This window comes from Ochotona princeps, chromosome 33 (assembly GCF_030435755.1).
Source record: "Ochotona princeps isolate mOchPri1 chromosome 33, mOchPri1.hap1, whole genome shotgun sequence".
In the NCBI taxonomy this organism is placed as follows: Eukaryota; Metazoa; Chordata; class Mammalia; order Lagomorpha; family Ochotonidae; genus Ochotona; species Ochotona princeps.
The window spans coordinates 2217509-2233883 of record NC_080864.1 but is presented as its reverse complement, the minus strand read 5'-3'; the positions used below and the strand labels follow the sequence as shown (position 1 = coordinate 2233883).

The following is a 16375-nucleotide window of genomic DNA, read 5'->3' as shown; positions in this document are numbered from 1 at the left end:
TACTTCCCCACAGCCTGCCGTACGCACAGCCCTGCCCGGGAGGCAGGGTGCCTGGCGCTGGGCAGAGGGGCAGAGCCGGCAGCCAGCCTGGCTTGGGTGAGGGCCAGCGTGGTCAGGGGCCCCGCCCACTATTTACACAGGGGCTTAAGCCCTGGCCAGGGCGGCCAGGGCTGCGAGTCATCCCCTGTTAAGGAGAGCAGGGAAGGAGGTTCAAGGGCGCCTGCGGCTGCTCCCCCACCTCCAGCCAGGCGTCTAGGCTCTGTGTCCCCAAGGCTGTGGGTGTCACCTGGGCCGGGCATCCCAAGCTACACCCCTGACCCACAGTGGCTGCCTGGCCTGTGGCCCTGAGTTAGGAGCGCACACACACACAGCATGCGTCCACATCCTGTCGCTGGCTCTGCCAGATGCCACCAAGTGCATCCCCAGAGATGCCATCCCACCCCGGGCCCGGAGGTGTGCCTGCTGCCAGCTGGCTGTGACCCTGCCGCAGCTTCCTTCGGTTTCCTCCCGTCCCCTGGTGCGCAGTCCTGCCCGTGTGGCCCCTGCTCCCCTCCACCCACGCCTGGAAGACCCAGCTGCAGCTGGCTGTGACACCTGCCTCAGTTCTCTACAGTGATACTCTAGGGGCACCTGCTAGCAGGGACAGCTGGCTGCCTTGTAGCCAGGGGTGTCCTGGGCGGTGCCCCAGACAGCTGTCCCTGCCCCCAGCCCAGGCATGTCTGTCTACACCCAACAGCCTCCTTCACGCTGGCTTGGGGTGTTTCACCACAGGCTGCTCTGCTGCACCCCACAGCTTCCCTGCCCCCCAATTCCTGCAGGACCCTCTGGCCTGGCTCCCCTCCTCTCAGTCCTCCAGGTCTGGCCAGGGCCCCACACTATGCCCTGCCCTGATCTCCATGTCCCCACCAAGGATGGTACAGCTGTCAAAACAAGACATGTTGTCCTGGGGGACCCTGCACGTGGGGTGCGGCGGAGGGGTGAAGGCTCTCCCCCAAGAACACTGGCCCAGCCCCCTGACCCTGGCCGAGACAGTAGCCTCAGGGCCACCACTGACAGAGAGAGAGAGAGAGAGAGAGAGAGAAAGACTTGAACCCTTAGCAGAGCGGGAAGCTCCCTCCTTGCCTGGAAGCCTGGTGGCGCCCGGCCAGGGGCAGGCGGGAGGAACCGGGGGAGGGGGCGGCCCCGGGCCAGCTCCTAATTCAATTTGCAGCCGGAGGAGGAAGGATTTCAGCTGGCGCATTCTTTCCCAGCCCTGCCCAGCCCCTCTCCTACCCGCCCCGACACACACAGAGGTCAGACGCACGGTGAATGGGCACATAACTTTATGTCCCAGACAGCGAATCCAGATACAAAAGCCCACCGCTGCCCACTGCTGCCCACCGCTGCCCACCGCTGCCCATGGCGACAAGGGCTGGGCCCACCCCGAGGGACAGACAGCCTCAGGCCCACTGTGGGCGGGTGTTAGTGCGTTGCCTGGGGAAGGGGGACGTTGTTCCTACGTCAGGAAACTGCAGGAAGTCGTGACCTCCCCCCAAACACAGCCCCGGGCCCCAGGGATCCCAGAGGGGCCCTTTGGCAGCCTAGGGTGGAAAGCGTTTGGGGGTGGGTGGGAACAGGCCCCGGGCCCCATGTGGCCGGTCCCCCCTGTCCTCTCCTGTGCCTGACCCCTGCTGGCTGAGGTAGGTGGAGGTGGGGGTGGTACCGACTACGGTTGTGGGGGTGTCAGGGCTCGTCCTTTCCCCACCCCACCTCCCCTGGGGACCCCCCTCTGCCAGCCGGCCGCTGAGCTTGGCCTAAGCCGGATGCTGGGGTCTGGAGGCCCGGCCCCCCACACGTGGGGCTCCCCGAGGGAGCGTGGGGAGGGGCCTGGCATGAGTTCTAGGAGCTTCTAGTAGCGGCCAACCTTGGCGTCCCCAATGGCACCCCAGACGTCAAAGACAAACTCATCCGGGAAGGCAAAGTCCCCAAGCCGCTCGTCCAGGGCCTCGGCCAGCTCGTCAGGGTTTCTCTTGTCCTTCCCCAGCTCCACCATGGTGGCCGCTGCGGGGGCAGAACACAGGCCCCGGGGTGAGGGCTGGGATCAAGGGGCCTCCCCCGGCTGCCCCCAGGCGGTGGCCTCACCCACTCACCCAGCTCTGTGTCCCGGATGCCCATGTAGCTCTCCAGCAGGTCATCCACCTTCTCGATGGCTTTCTCCTCGAAGGCCGAGGGCTGGGGGGGGGGGGGGTGGACGGAGTTATAAGTGCACTGGCACACCCCCTCCCCTGCCCCATCCCGACCCCCCCAGTTCACAGGTGGGGAGACTGAGGCCCACTGTGCCATCATGCGGGGCTGGGGGGCTTACCAGGTCCTCCACCGTGGCGGGACCCCGGGACCGCAGCCTGAGGGTCCCTCGGCCAGTGCCTAACTGGGGGCCGGAGCCGGGGCGGCCACCTGCTGATCGCTGGCCGATCATGTCTGTGGGGGAGACACAGGTTGTGGGTGTATGTAGGGGAGCGTTTGGATGGCCCACCTCCATCTCCAGTCAGCACCCCCTTCTCCAAACTTCCACAGGCTTCCAGCGGTTGAAGGCTGGACCCCTGCCCCCACAGAAGGGCAGGACCCCAAGTGGGGCTTGGCGTGGATGAGGGCAGGGAGAGTGGCCAGGGAACAGGTATGGTGAGGCAGGGGGCAGGCGGGAGCCTGGCCCTCCTCTCCTCCCTCCTCAGAGTCCCCCTCCCGCGTCACAGGGGCCTCAGGCCCATTCCTGAGTGTCAGTGAGGCAAGACGGGGAAGGCAGGGGGCAGCCATGCCTGGCTTCGTGGGCTGGCGTGGGTTGGGGGCGCTTGGCTGGGCTAATGGCTCCTGGAAGCCGGGGGTGGGGGCAACTTCCTATTGGCGCCTGCCCTTCTCTCAGGCTGGGCCAGGAGCCAGCACCCCGCTCCTGGCAGGAGGCAGGGCTGCGTGGAGGGGCGAGGAGGGGTGAGGTGGGGGCCCTCCCTGGCTGGCTGGGCTTTGGGCACCACCTGCTGGTAGTTCCCAGCCTTACAGCTGGCCAGGTCCCGGGGTTCAGGGCCCAGGGTTCAGGGCCCAGGGTTTGGGTCCCGGGGTTCAGGATCCAGGAGTTCACAGCCCTGTGGTTTGGGCCCCGGGGTTCAGGGCCCCGGCCTGTGTGGTCTGTGTGGTTGCCTCCGCTCACCAAAGGCCTTGCGGGGCTCCGTGAGCTTGAGCGTGAAGGTGCGGCCTCGGGGCAGCTCCTTGAGCAGCCGGGCCACCTCGTAGTGCCGGCAGCCCAGCAGGCTCTGCCCGTTGATGGCTTCGATCATGTCGCCCACGCTGATGAGCTGCATGTGGTCAATCACACTGCCCTCCTTGATGCGCTGCAAGGGAGGAGGGGCGGGGGCGTGGTCACCCCGCGTCCGGCCCCGCCCGCCAGCGCTGAGGGGGTGTGGCCAGTCAGCCACCGCCCCGCCCACCCAATGCTCAGGGAGGGGGAGATTGGTGCGGCTAGCCAACCACCGGCCCCGCCCCCGCCCGCCCGTGCTGATGGTGGAAGGGTGTGGCCAGCCCTAAGTCCCACCCATCCTGTGATGAGGGAAAGGGGCGTGGTCCCCAGCCCTCGGGCCCCGCCCACCACCCATGCTGCTGGACGGAGGGCGAGGTCAGCCCCGAGCCCTGCCCACCTTGATGAAAGCGTAGCCCGCCCCGTTGTCCGTGATGGTCAGCCCCAGTGCGTCCTCTGACTTGAACACCTCCACCTCCTTGCGCTGCCCCTTGATGTGGGCAAAGATGAAATCCTCCAGGCCGATCTGGCCCCCGAGGAGCTTGTCCATGTCCACCTTGTGGGTGTTGAGCGTGCAGAACATCACCTGCGGACGGCGGAGGGCCTGAGCACCGCTCCCCTCCGGCCAGGGCGCCCCTGGAACCACCGCCTCCCCTCCCCGGGGCGGCCAGGCTCCCTGCCCACCGAGACCTCCACCGCTGCTCCTTGCGCCTCCTTCCTTCCCCATCATGGACGGGCACCCCTCAGGGGCAGCACTGCCTGCTGGGAGCGCCCTCTCCGGCCCTGACACCAGACCCCACAACCCCCGGGGCCCAGCATCCTCCCGGGGCCCAGCATCCCCCTCCAACATCCTCCCTGGGGCCCAGTGTCCTCCACGGGGCCCAGCATCCCCCTCCAACATCCTCCCTGGGGTCCAGTGTCCTCCCCAGGGCCCAGCATCCTACCCGGGGCCCACAGAGGCCCAGCATCCCACTCCCCGTCCCCCCGCCCAGCATCCCACTCCCCGGGGCCCAGCATCCTCCCGGGGCCCAGCATCCCCCTCCAACATCCTCCCTGGGGTCCAGTGTCCTCCACGGGGCCCAGCATCCCCCGCCCCCGGCTCAACATCCTCCCCAGGGCCCAGCATCCTACCCGGGGCCCACAGAGGCCCAGCATCCCCCTACCCGGGACCCACATCCCACTCCCCGGGGCCCAGCATCCTCCCGGGGCCCAGCATCCCCCTCCAACATCCTCCCTGGGGTCCAGTGTCCTCCACGGGGCCCAGCATCCCCCGCCCCCGGCTCAACATCCTCCCCAGGCCCAGCATCCTACTCGGGGCCCACAGAGGCCCAGCATCCCACTCCCCGTCCCCCGGCCCAGCATCCCCCTACCCGGGACCCACATCCCACTCCCCTCCCCCGTCCAGCATCCTCCCCGGGGCCCACAGGGACCCTCGCGGCCCGCCGAACCTCAGCGGCCGGCAGGCGGAAGGCCTCGGCGATCTTGCCGTACAGCTCCTTGACGTTGGTGAAGCCCTCGATGCGGCCGGTGGGGCTGCCGTGGGCCAGCTGGGTGTGGAACACGAGGCGGGGCCGCAGGGCGGCGGGCGGCGGGGGCAGACCCGGGTGGGACCCCCCGGCCCCCAGGCCGCCCAGGGGCCCCGGCTCCGCGCCCAGCCCGCCGCGGCCCGGCTCGGCCTCCTCATTCTCCACCAGAGGCGGCGCCTTCTTCCGCCGCCCCAGTCCCAGCGGCATGAGCGGCAGGAAGCGGGGTCGACCCTGGAGACCTGCAGGGCAGGAAGGGGGTTCAGGGCGCTGAGCCGATCCGAAGCCAGGAGCCAGGAGCCTCTTCAGGGTCTCCCACGCGGGTGCAGGGTCCCAAGGCTTTGGGCCATCCTCCACTGCTTTCCCAGGCCACAGGCAGGGAGCTGGATGGGAAGTGGAGCAGCTGGGACTCGATCCTGCGTTCACCCAGGTGGGATACGCGCGCCCCCAGCGGCAGGCTCACCTGCTGCACGCTGTGAGGATGGGGGTGCCCTGAGTCCCTGCTGGACTGGGCGCTGTCCAGAGGGGGGCCCGCACGTAGCGTGGCAGCCGACATGCTAAGACAATAAAGCAAACCAGTTCTGCAGGGCCCTGGGGGAGGGGTGGGGGCGCTCTCTGAGCAACTGAAGGTGAACCTGAGATCCTAAGGAAAGCAGGAAGTGACCACGCCAGCATCTGGGGGCAAGGACGTTCCGCCTCAGGGAGCAGCCGGTCCCCAGCCCCGGAGGTGGCGACTCAGTGGGCAGGTCCCTGTGGCTGGAACGCAGCGAGTGGGGGGTGGAGGTGTGGCAGGAAAAGGGAAGTGCGAGGGCGCGGGGGTCTCCCACACAGGTGCAGGGTCCCAAGGCTGTGTGGGAGACCCCGAAGAAGCTCCTGGCTCCTGGCTTCATATGGGCTCAGCTCTGGCTGTTGCAGCCACTTGGGAAGTGAACCAGTGGATGGAAGAGCTTTCTGTCTCCTTTTCATTGTAAATTTGACTTTCCCATAAAAACAAATAAAACACCTATGCACAGATAAACTAATTAAAAAAAGAAATAAAAGATCAGGGCGCCTGGGTATTGGTCCCCGCTCGGCTTGGGATGCAGCTCCCTGCTGCTCTGCCCCTGGGAGCCAGCAGGTGATGGCCCGAGCACTAACTAGCGCCCTCAACGCCGCCCACGTGGGAGACCCCCGACAGAGCTCCAGGCTGCGATCCTGGACCAGGCCCGGCCCCACACGATCGTGGCCGTCGGCCGTTTGAACCAGTGCGTGGCAATCTCTCTTCCTGTATGTAACTGTGCTTTCCAAATAAATAAACTTTGTATAGAGTTCCCTCAGAGATTGGATATTCCATATAGATACTGCTTTGATTTTATATATATTATAATATTTATATCTTTGACTATATATATATTATATATATACATAAGTATATATATAAAGATTAATTTTATTGCAAAGGCAGATCTAGAGAGGAGGAGAGACAGAGAGGAAGATCCTCCATCCAATGGTTCGCTCCCCAAATGGCTGCTACAGCCAGAGCTGAGCTGATCCGAAGCCAGGAGCCAGGGGCCTCTTCTGGGTCTCCCACACAGGTGCAGGGTCCCGAGGATTTGGGCCGTCCTCCACTGCTTTTCCAGGCCACAGGCAGAGAGCTGGATGGGAAGCGGGGCTGCCAGGATTAGAACCAGTTCCCATATGGGATCCCAGTGCGTGCAAGGTGAGGACTTTAGGCACTAGGCTACCGTGCTGGGCCCTATTTTTCTATATTTTATGTAAAAGGCAGACTAACAGAGAGAGAGAGTTTCCCAAACACTGCAGCATCCAGGGCTGGTAAAGCCAGAGCCAGGAGCCCAGAACTCCACCTGGGACTCCAATCATGTGCCTGGCAGGGACCCAAGCGCTTGGGCCACCACCTGCTGCCTCCCAAGGGAGCATGTGAATGAAGAGACAGGACAGGAGACGGCGTGAGCACTCCGACCCAGGCATTCCGAGATGGGAGCTGGCTGTCTGGCCCGCTGCACCCACTGGGCACTGCGAGACAGCTGGACACCTGACCCACTGTACCCACTGCCCACCCAGCATCCTAGAGGCCACGTGCATGCCTTGGTGAGCCGAGCCAAGTTCACAAGCAGGAAGAGGCTGTGTCAGGAGGCTGCTCCCCCAGCGACGCACAGGTCACCCATCGGTCCCGACACCCATTCCCTCCCCATCCTGGCTCCCCCAGACCAGTGCAGTTACCTCTTTGGGGGGTCTCCAGGCTTCCACCGTCACCCCCCCCCCCAAGTCTCTGATCAGGACAGTCGTCAAATGGTCCCGTGACACACAGGCAAGTCACAGCTGACCTGCCAAGGTCCCCACCTGTCCCCTCCCCACAGCTCCGACGCCTAGGACAGCCTGTCCGGTCTCAGAGCCCTGGCACAGGCTGTTCCCTGTGACTTCCTGTGGCACCTCTCCCTGGTGGGCCCAGGGTGAGGTGTGAAGACTAAATCCTTGCTTTGCCCATGCTGGGATCCCACATGGGCACCGGTTCATGTCCTGGCTGCTCCACTTCCCATCCAGCTCCCTGCCTGTGGCCTGGGAAAGCAGTGGAGGACGGCCCAAAGCTCTGGGTACCTGCACCTGTGTGGGAGACCCAGAAGTTCCTGGCTCCTGGCTTCGGACTGGCTCAGCTCCAGCCATTGTGGAGCATGTCTCAGCAGCCAGGACCTGGGTTGGCACACCTGCGTTCTCCCCTTCAGAGGGTCTGGTTGTTTCTAATCCCAGCTCTGCTTCTCATGCGGTGTTCTGCTAACATGCACCGTGGGAGGCAGCAGTGGATGTGCCCAGAAGCGGGACCTCAACCACGCACCAAGGGGGACCCGAGTGGAACTCTTGACTTCTGGCTTTGGCCTGGCTCACACCCGGCTACTTTAGGCACTTGGCAAGCAGGCAAAACACGGAAGACCTCTCTGTCACTCTCTGTGTCTACCTTTTCAGTAAAGAGAAAATAGACAACATGCCATCACCATAGCTTAACTGGCTAATCCTCCACCTCCAAGTGCAGCATCCCAAGTGATTTGTGTCCTGGCTACCCAACTTCCCATCCAGCTCCCTGCCTGTGGCCTGGGAAAGCAGTGGAGGACGGCCCAAAGCCTTGGGACCCTGCACCCGCGTGGGAGACCTGGAAGAGGCTCCTGGCTCCTGGCTATGGATCAGCTCAGCTCTGGCTGTAGCATCCATTTGGGGAGCGAACCAGTGGACAGAAGATCTTCCTCTCTGTCTCTCCTCCTCTCTGTATAGCTGACTTTCCAATTAAAAAAAAATGCAATGCATGGTCATTTTTCTTATTGATGGGCGAAAACTCTTTCCATATTACGGATACAAGTCCTTCAATGATTCTTCCATCTTGCTGCTCAGAGCAGCCACCAGAGTCCAGCATACAGCTGCGGTTCACTGATTTATTGACAAAACACACATTCTGAAGCATAAGCAGTTTGTACCCTCAGGTGGTTGCATCACATGGAACAATGCTCAAAAACAAACAATAATAATCTAAGCCTCCTCTCTTTCCCTCGGGATTCACGGGCAGGCAGATGCTGTGTGACCGTGGGCGAGTGTCCGAACCCCTCTGAGCTCCCAGCACAGGGCCCGTGTTCTGCCAGTGTTTTTGTTTTTGTTTTTGGAAAGGCACATTCCACAGAGAGAAAGATAGAAAGATGTTCCATCCACTGGTTCACTCTCCAAGTTAGTGCAATGGCCGAAGCTGAGCCCACCCGAAGCCAGGAGCCAGGAGCTTCCTCTGGGTCTCCCACATGGGTGCAGGGTCTTAAGCATTTAAGACATCTGCTACTTTCCTATGCCACAAGCAAGGAGCTGGAGCAACCAGGACACGAACTGGTGCCCATATGGGATACGGTGCAGCAGGCAGAGGCTTAGCCTGTCACGCCACCAAGCCAGGTCCAGTGTTGGTGATTTTTACTGCCACCTGCACTAGCTCTCAGTCATGCCCCAAGACTCTAGGGCCCATCTTTTCCCAGGACGCCCCGCATCCCAAGGCAGGGGGGGACACCGTCCCCTGTGCACCCCCACCTCTGCCCCCACTTACCAGCTGCGTGGGGCGGTGGCACTGGCAGTGGGCAGGTCACTTCCTGGCGTAAGACTTCTGGGCGCCCATCTGAGAAATGGGCAGAATTCCTGTCTGGGACAGGGAGAAGGAATTTTTGGGACTTCAAAGAGATGACCTAAGAGAGCTGTCTCTGCTACCAGCTGGCCTGGTTGCTTTGGTTCATCCCCCAGCCAGGTCAGATGCCTCCTCCAGGCAGCCTCCTGGGCTGGCCTGCAGCCTGCTGGGGCACACCCTCCACTCCCATTTTCCTGCAGGCTGAGAACTGAGGGCCAAGCTGCCCTGGACAAGTCTTGTCCTACAGCCCACAAGGCCGTTGGTGAACTCTGGTCTCCTTAAACGCACGTCAAGTAGACTGTATCAGCAATGACGTCCTCAGACGTGAAGAGGCTCCAGGCTTCTTCCAGGGACCCAGAGACCAAGCCTGGTCCCACCCCGGGCCCTGGCTCTCGCCTGTGTCTTCTGATCTTTCCCAGACAGGTGGCTTGTTTTCCACCCAGGCCTCAGCACCAACAATACCTTGTGCCTCCGCAGCTCTACATCCCCAGAGCTGTCCTTGGCCACCGTTACTGTCCCGCAGCCCCTGACCCCCAACCTCACAGCACTCGGGGCTTAGTTGCTTTACTGTCCCAACCATCCCAGTGTAAAAGTCTCCCTCTAAAAGCAGGGATTAAAATATATATATATATATTTATTTTTATTGGAAAGGCAGATCTACAGAGAGGAGGAGAGACAGAGAGGAAGATCTTCCGTTCACTGGTTCACTCCTTAAGTGGCCAAAACAGCTGGAGCTGAGCTGAGCCAGGAGCCCAGAGCCTCTTCTGGGTCTCCCCCAAGGGTGCAGGGTCCCAAGGCTTTATGGCATCCTCCATTGCTTTCCCAGGCCACAAGCAGGGAGCTGGATGGGAAATGGAGCTGCTAGGACATGAAGCAGAGCCTACATGAGATCCTGGCACATCCAAGGGGGAGGATCAGCCACTAGGCTCAGCCACTAGGCTACCGCATCAGGCCCAAAAGTTAGAGTTGTTTTTTTTTTTTTGTCATAGCTTCCATGGCAAGGGGGCACCTAGCATGCCATAGGTCTTCAGCCAAGCTTTGTTCAGGATGGGCCTTATGGAGCAATGGATCAACTCTCCCATTAGAGTCCCTGCTTTGAGTCGCAGCTGCTCTACTTCCCATTCAGCTCCCTGCCTGGGAAAGCAGCAGAGGATGGCTCAAGTGCTTGGGCCCCTGCACCTGCACGGGAGACCCGAAAGAAGCTCTTGGCTCCTGGCTGTGGCCATGGAAGAATGAACCAGTGGATGGAAGTGTGCTTTGTCTCTCTTTCTGTCTCTCTCACTCTGCCCTCCCCACAGATGGAAATAAACATCCACCAAGAATGAACCAAGAAGGAATGAATGCAGCCCAGGTGTTTTTCCCAGCCTGCTCCCAGCCCACCAACACGCCCACGGCGAGCTGCTGCCTCTCCATTTTTTGCTTCCTCCAGAACAAAAACTCCCTGGCTCCCTGGCTGCCAATGACCCTGACATCGGCCGTGCCCATGCCACGGCCACACCAAGGCGGCAGGGAGGGTACAGGAAGCAGGGCAAGGCCGGTGGGCAGGAAGGGGGGGTGTCCTAGGAGTGGAGGGAGGGAGGGTAGCAAGGGCTTTGGCCAGAAGGAGGAGGGGAGGCGTGTGATTCACTCCAGAAAAACCGGCTCCTGCGTGGTTCCTGGGAGAGCGTCCACTGCCCAGGGTGGGGTGAGGGAGGCAGGCCGGGTACAGCCTGCTGGAGCCCAGCCCGTGTCCCCTCCAGATGTCACCCACTTCGGCATTCAGGCTTGGGGTTCCTGGGGCAAGAGGGACAGAGGGGTGGCTCTCTGTTTGAGCAGCTGTTGCCAGGAGAGTGTGTGTGTGTGGGGGGAGGGAATGCCCAGCAGGTGAGGCCCAGAGGGTGAATCTGGGGGGACAGAAAAGGGTGGGTGTGGCCACCAGGATGGGCAAGGAGGCCCAGGTGTCAACACACACACCACGTACTGGGGGAGACTCAAGTTTGGGCTTGCAGTCCTGGGTCTGTCACCTCCCACCTGTGTGACCTTGGGCCAGTGGGTCAGCATAGCACACACACACGCAGAGTTTTGATTCACCGATCCGCATGGTTAAGGCATGCCACGGAAGCATTGCCTGCAGAAAAAGCTCCTTTTCAAGATTGTTTTGAGGATTCTATGCACTTCCTGGTCCTCCAGGTGGCCACCCCCCACCCCGGCACCACCCCTACAGCCCCAACCTTCTAAATTCAGGATGGAGGGTCAGTTATGGGTCGGGGATGGGGGGCAGTCCCGGGCAGTGGTCCCAAATCCTGGACCCACCCCCACCCCCATAAGCAAAGGGGCTGTCCAGGAAGGGGGTGAGAGGCCAGCGACGCCCCAGCCCCGGGGCAAGGGGACGGGGATCGGGCATCGCCAGTAGCCGCGTCCAGCAAGCAGCCCGCCTGCCCCGGGGCGCGATCCGGGCCGATCCCCGCGAGCCCGCGCCGGGGGCGCCCGCTCCTCGCCCCGCCGGGCTCCCGACCACGGACGGGGGCCGCTCGGCCGTCCACCCGCCCGTCCACCCGCCCGTCCAGCGCCCGTCCACACTCACCTGGGTCGCGCGCCCGGCTCGCCCAACTCCGGCTCCGAGCCTCTCCCCGCAGCCGCGGCCGAGGGGGCGGGGCCGGCGCCGCGCCGCCAGCCAATCAGCGACGGCCTGCCGCTCGGCGCAACCAATCATCGCCGCCCCGCCCAGGCCGGCGCCGACCGCCACATTCCACAGGGATCCCATCCGACGCTGCTTCCCCCCAGCGCAGGGCGCGATGGACCGTTCCACCCCGCCTCAGTCACGGCGGCCTGTACCACCGTAATGCCGAGGTAGGGGGAGTCGCGTCTTGGGGCTGCAGCCAATCACGAGGGAGCAAGCAGGCGGGCGGCCAATGGGAGGCTGGGACGCCTGGCCCACGTGCTGTGTGTGGGTGAGGGGCAGGGTCCGCCATGGGGTGCCCGGAGTTGGGGAGTCAGGTGACAGGCCCGAGTTTCGGGGTGGGGGTGGGGGGCTGCACAGGGTGCCAGCTCCCCAGCGTCTAGAAAAGCAACTGCTTCCCGAGATCGGAGTGGTGGTGATGCGGGGTGGTGGTTGGGGTGGAGGGCCCAGGGCACCCCCCAGCCTGCTCATCCTGGGAAGGAAATGAAAAGATGCATTCATTGCCAGGTTGCCAAGGCTGCAGGGGTCCCCGAGACGAGTAGGCAGGGTCCCGATTGTCCCTGCTTCCCCGGGGAGCGGACAATGTACAAAGGCATTCATTCACTCCTTCATTCATTCACTCACTCATCAAATACTGAATGTGCCTCTTCCCCCTCTGGCCCCCAAGCTTGGTACCAGCCTGAGTCACAACCACAGCCCGCCCGGGAGACGGGCGAGGTGTGCAGGGCGCTGGCAGCTCTAGGATGGGGCCCCCTCCCAGGGAGAAGCCCCAGGCAGTGGGATGGCGATGTGTGGTCTTCTCACAGTACCCCTGGTTTCCCCTACAGGACAAAGGGGTACCCAGCAAATCAGGTCAGTGAACGTACGCTGGTCTGTGTTCTCCATGCTTTTTCAAAAGCAAACATTTATTTAGGAGAGCAGAATTAGAGAGAGAGAGAGATCTTTCATCTACTGCAATGCCTGGAGCTGAGCCCATCTGAAGCCAGGAGCCTGGAGCTTCTTCGGGTCTCCCACACGGGTGCAGGGTCCCAAGGCTTTCCCAGGCACATGAACGGCGGAAGCCGCGTTGGAAGTGGAGCAGCCGGGAATAGAACTGGCACCCCTATGGGATGCCAGCACCACAGGCAGCCCTCTTCCATCCTCTTTCCAAAAATTGATTTTATTGTGAGCCAGCATGATGCTCAGCTGGCTCAACTTCTACCTGCGAGCGCTGGCATCCCATAGGGGCACCGGTTTGTGTTCCGGCTGCCCCATTTCCAAACTGGCTCCCTGCTTGTGTCCTGGGAAAGCAGTGGAGGACGGCCCAAAGCCTTGGGACCCTGAACCACGTGGGAGACCCTCCTCCATGGGCTGTGCGGGGTGAAAGCCACGTCTCTGAGGTCAGCCTTACACCCACTCCCACCCCTCCAGCCCAGGCTGGCACCATTGCAATTCTCCCGCAAACCTGCAAGTGCAGTTGCAGTGAAGAGATGCTTGCACCGCCAACCGGTTGGGCTTAGAACTAGGGTTTTGCGGGTGGAGACAGCAGGCACAAACGCACCTTGAATGCAGCTGGCAGGGACACTCTGTTCCCAGGACAAGTTCCAGTTAAAGGTTGGCCCTTGGCGCCACTGAGGTGGCAGGGGCCGGGTGGGGGGAGCTCGCTTGGTGCTCCGGGCATTCTTGGAGGGGTCTGCGCCCCTGCCTAGGGCTCAGCTCCTGCTTGTAGTCCCCCAGGGGAAGGAGCAGCTTCCTGGGCCAAGGGAAAGGGAGTGAAGATGGGTTCTTGAACTTGGCTGCTGTGGACTGCCCGGCTGGCTGGCCCCACCCAGCTGGCAAACACTGATACCGCGGTGTCTGGGGTGACCGGCCCGGCTATTGTCCCCTCTCTCTCTCTTCCTGTTCTGTCAGCAGTGAGCGCGGCTGGGCGATATCGGTTGCCTGGGTGGCAGTAGCAGCAGCAGCGGGACCAGAGAGCTCTGTACGGCTGTGTCCTCCTGTTTCGTCGGGGGCTGGGTCCAGGAAGGAGCCCTGTCCCCATGAATGCACTGACCGGGGTAGGGGGCAGGCTGTGGGGACCCCCTGGAAGGAGGTGGGGGCAAAATGTGACCCAGGCCATAGGGTCCTGAGCAGAAGTCCACATGCCTGCTATGAACTGAAAAGGATCCACACGAACATTGGTGAACACACTGACCTCCCCACCCTGTGTTTTCAAAATAAGCATTTATCTATTTATTTTAAAGACTTGTTTATTTTGTATTGGAAAGACAGATTTACAAAGAGAAGGAGAGATAGAAAGATCTTCCATCCACTGCTTCACTCCCCAAGTGACCTCAACTGCCAGAGCTGAGCCCATCTGAAGCCAGGAGCCAGGAGAGTCTTCCGGGTCTCCCACACAGATGCAGGGTCCCAAGGCTTTGGGCCGTCCTCCACTGCTTTCCCAGGCCACAGGCAGGGAGCTGGATGGAAAGTGGGGCAACTGGGACACAATCCGGTGCCCGTATGGGAAGCCAGCACATACAAGGTGAGGATTTAGCTATTAGGCTACTCTGTCAAACCCCCCACCCTGTTTTTTAAAAAATAAATAATTATTTATTTGAAAGGCACAGTGTCAGAGGGAGGAGTGATGGAATATCTTCCTTCCACTGATTCATTCCCCGAACGGCTGCATGGCCAAATTGGGTCATCTGGAACCTAGGTCTTCATCTGGGTCTTGCATATTGATGCAGGGATATCTTATGCTTGGGACCTCATCTGCTGCCTCTCCAGACGCATGAGCAGAGAGCTGGATCAGAAGTGGAGCAGCCAGATGCCAGCATCGCAGGAGGTGCCTTAGCTTGCTAAGCCACCACAGCATCTCCTAAGCTTATTTTGTAATTCCAAATTCTCATCCTCCCGTGTGCGGCAGTTTCACTTCCACAGGCACGAACAGTCCAGCTGCTAGAGCTGAGTGCTCACAGCGGGTGTTGGCACCTTCTTGGGAACAGAGGAGGACCCAGCATCCCCTGGGAGGCACTAAGTCTCATTGTGAGACTGTTTCAATTTGACCCTGGGCAGCTGGGACCCTAACTTGCTGCCAGCCTGGGCGCTTCAAACCTAGGAAGGTCAAAACAGGTGACCTCCACCCACAATCCACGCAGGTGGATGAAGACAAAACGCTGGCCAGCTCCTCGCTGGGGGAGGCTCCCACAGTGATGGACCCCCTAGCACCAGGCTGGCATGGCAGCTCCTTCATCCACCCAAGGTGCTCATGGGTGGAGGCGCCCGGGGTCACCTAGGGGACCAGGGTGGACGTCCCACATTGGCATCCAGCTGACCATCTAAGATGATGGCCCTCTTCTTCTACAATTTATTGCTTGATTAAAAGCGATGTGATTATTTATATTGGAAAGGCAGATTTATAGAGAGGAGAGACAGAGGAGATCTTCCATCTGCTGGTTCACTCCCCAAGTGGCCACAACAGCCAGAGCCAGAGCTGATCCAAAGCATGGCATGCCGGGGCACACGAAGGCGACTGGCGCATCTTGGCTGTTTTCCCACAGCCTCCTCGGACCCGACCTGATCCTACCTGATTTGCTTCCCGCCTGGCCCGGGCACATCCCTTTCAGGGACTGTTCTTCCTACAGCCACGAGAGGGCGGACGTGAACACCAGCGCTGGGCACCCATCCCTCCTCCCCGGGGTCTCCCTCCCCACTAAGGAGTCACCTACCCTGCAGGTCCCTAAGCCTCTGAGGGATTGAACTTGTCTTTCTGGAGATCCCCAAATAAAGCCGAGCACCTCATTTCCCAGGGAATCAGATGCAGGTGCCAGCTTGGGCTGCTGGGTCCCTCCGGACTCAGACTTGGACCAGGAGCCACAGGCACTCAGGGCCTGCCCTGGCAAAGCCCTGACACAGACCTGCCTCACCTCTGGAAATGTCTAGAAGGCTGCACCCTGCACCCTCTGTTCCAGCCACACCAGGCTCTGCTGGGAATCAGGAGGCTCCTTGCCACCTCCAAGTCAGCCTTGTTGGGCCCTCGCCCCTTTGCCAGCCTGGGGTGGATTGAGGAGGGGCTGGCCAGGCTTGCAGCAGACAAGCTCCCGCCTTGAACCCCATGTGGCTGGGACCTGTCCAGGCCTCCTCCCTCTCAGCTCTCTGCCTGTCAGACAGCTCCTGGGCTGGGGTAGTGGGGCTGGGCTGGTCCCTCCTGGAGACCTTCAGCATGGCGGCATCTGCGAGGCTGGCCTCGTTGGGCATCGGGAAGCCTGGGGACGTAAGGATAGCAGGGTGAGCTCATGCTGGATTAGGGTGAGCCAGGCTGTGTGCAGGGAGTGGCTCGTGACAAGGAGAGGGAAGGGCCCTGGACCACAGCAGCCCCGGACCTCATCATGAGGCACAGGTGAGCCCAGGAGCGCCCCGAGGTGCGGGAGCCACCTCCCGGAGCCGGTGAACCCTATAACCTCCAGGTGTACCTTGACTTCGGGACACAGGAGCATCAGTTCACTGGGACGGGCGCTGTGATGCCAAGGGCCAACCCGCCACCTGTGTCAGCGGCAGCCCAGATCGGAGCACCAGTTCCTGTTCCCAGGCCGTTCCAGCTCCTTCCAGGGCACCTGGGACGGCAGTGGGTGACGACGGCCCAAGGACGTGGGTCCCTGCCACCCGTGTGGGGGACCTGGCTGGAGCTGGAGGCTCCTGGCTTCAGCTGGGACCAGTACTGGCTGCTGCTGGCATTTGGTGAATCAGCAGATGGAAGAACTCTCTCTCCCTCTCTCTGCACCTCCCCTGACAGGAAGCAGCCTAGAGAGGGGTCGGGCGGCTGCTCTTAC

General features: G+C 61.7%; 1 protein-coding gene across 1 annotated transcript; it reads right to left on the bottom strand.

The window, feature by feature from the left end:
* Positions 1 to 1468: 1468 nt before the first annotated feature.
* On the bottom strand, positions 1469 to 5036 carry GIPC1 (GIPC PDZ domain containing family member 1). The gene is made up of 6 exons (XM_004595562.3): positions 4711 to 5036; positions 3663 to 3848; positions 3179 to 3359; positions 2345 to 2457; positions 2130 to 2211; positions 1469 to 2040 (listed from the first exon to the last, which is right to left on the bottom strand). Exons 1-6 carry the CDS (start codon positions 4993 to 4995, stop codon positions 1889 to 1891), a joined length of 999 nt encoding a protein of 332 aa, XP_004595619.2. The 5' UTR covers positions 4996 to 5036; the 3' UTR covers positions 1469 to 1888.
* Between the last annotated feature and the right edge of the window lie 11339 nt (positions 5037 to 16375).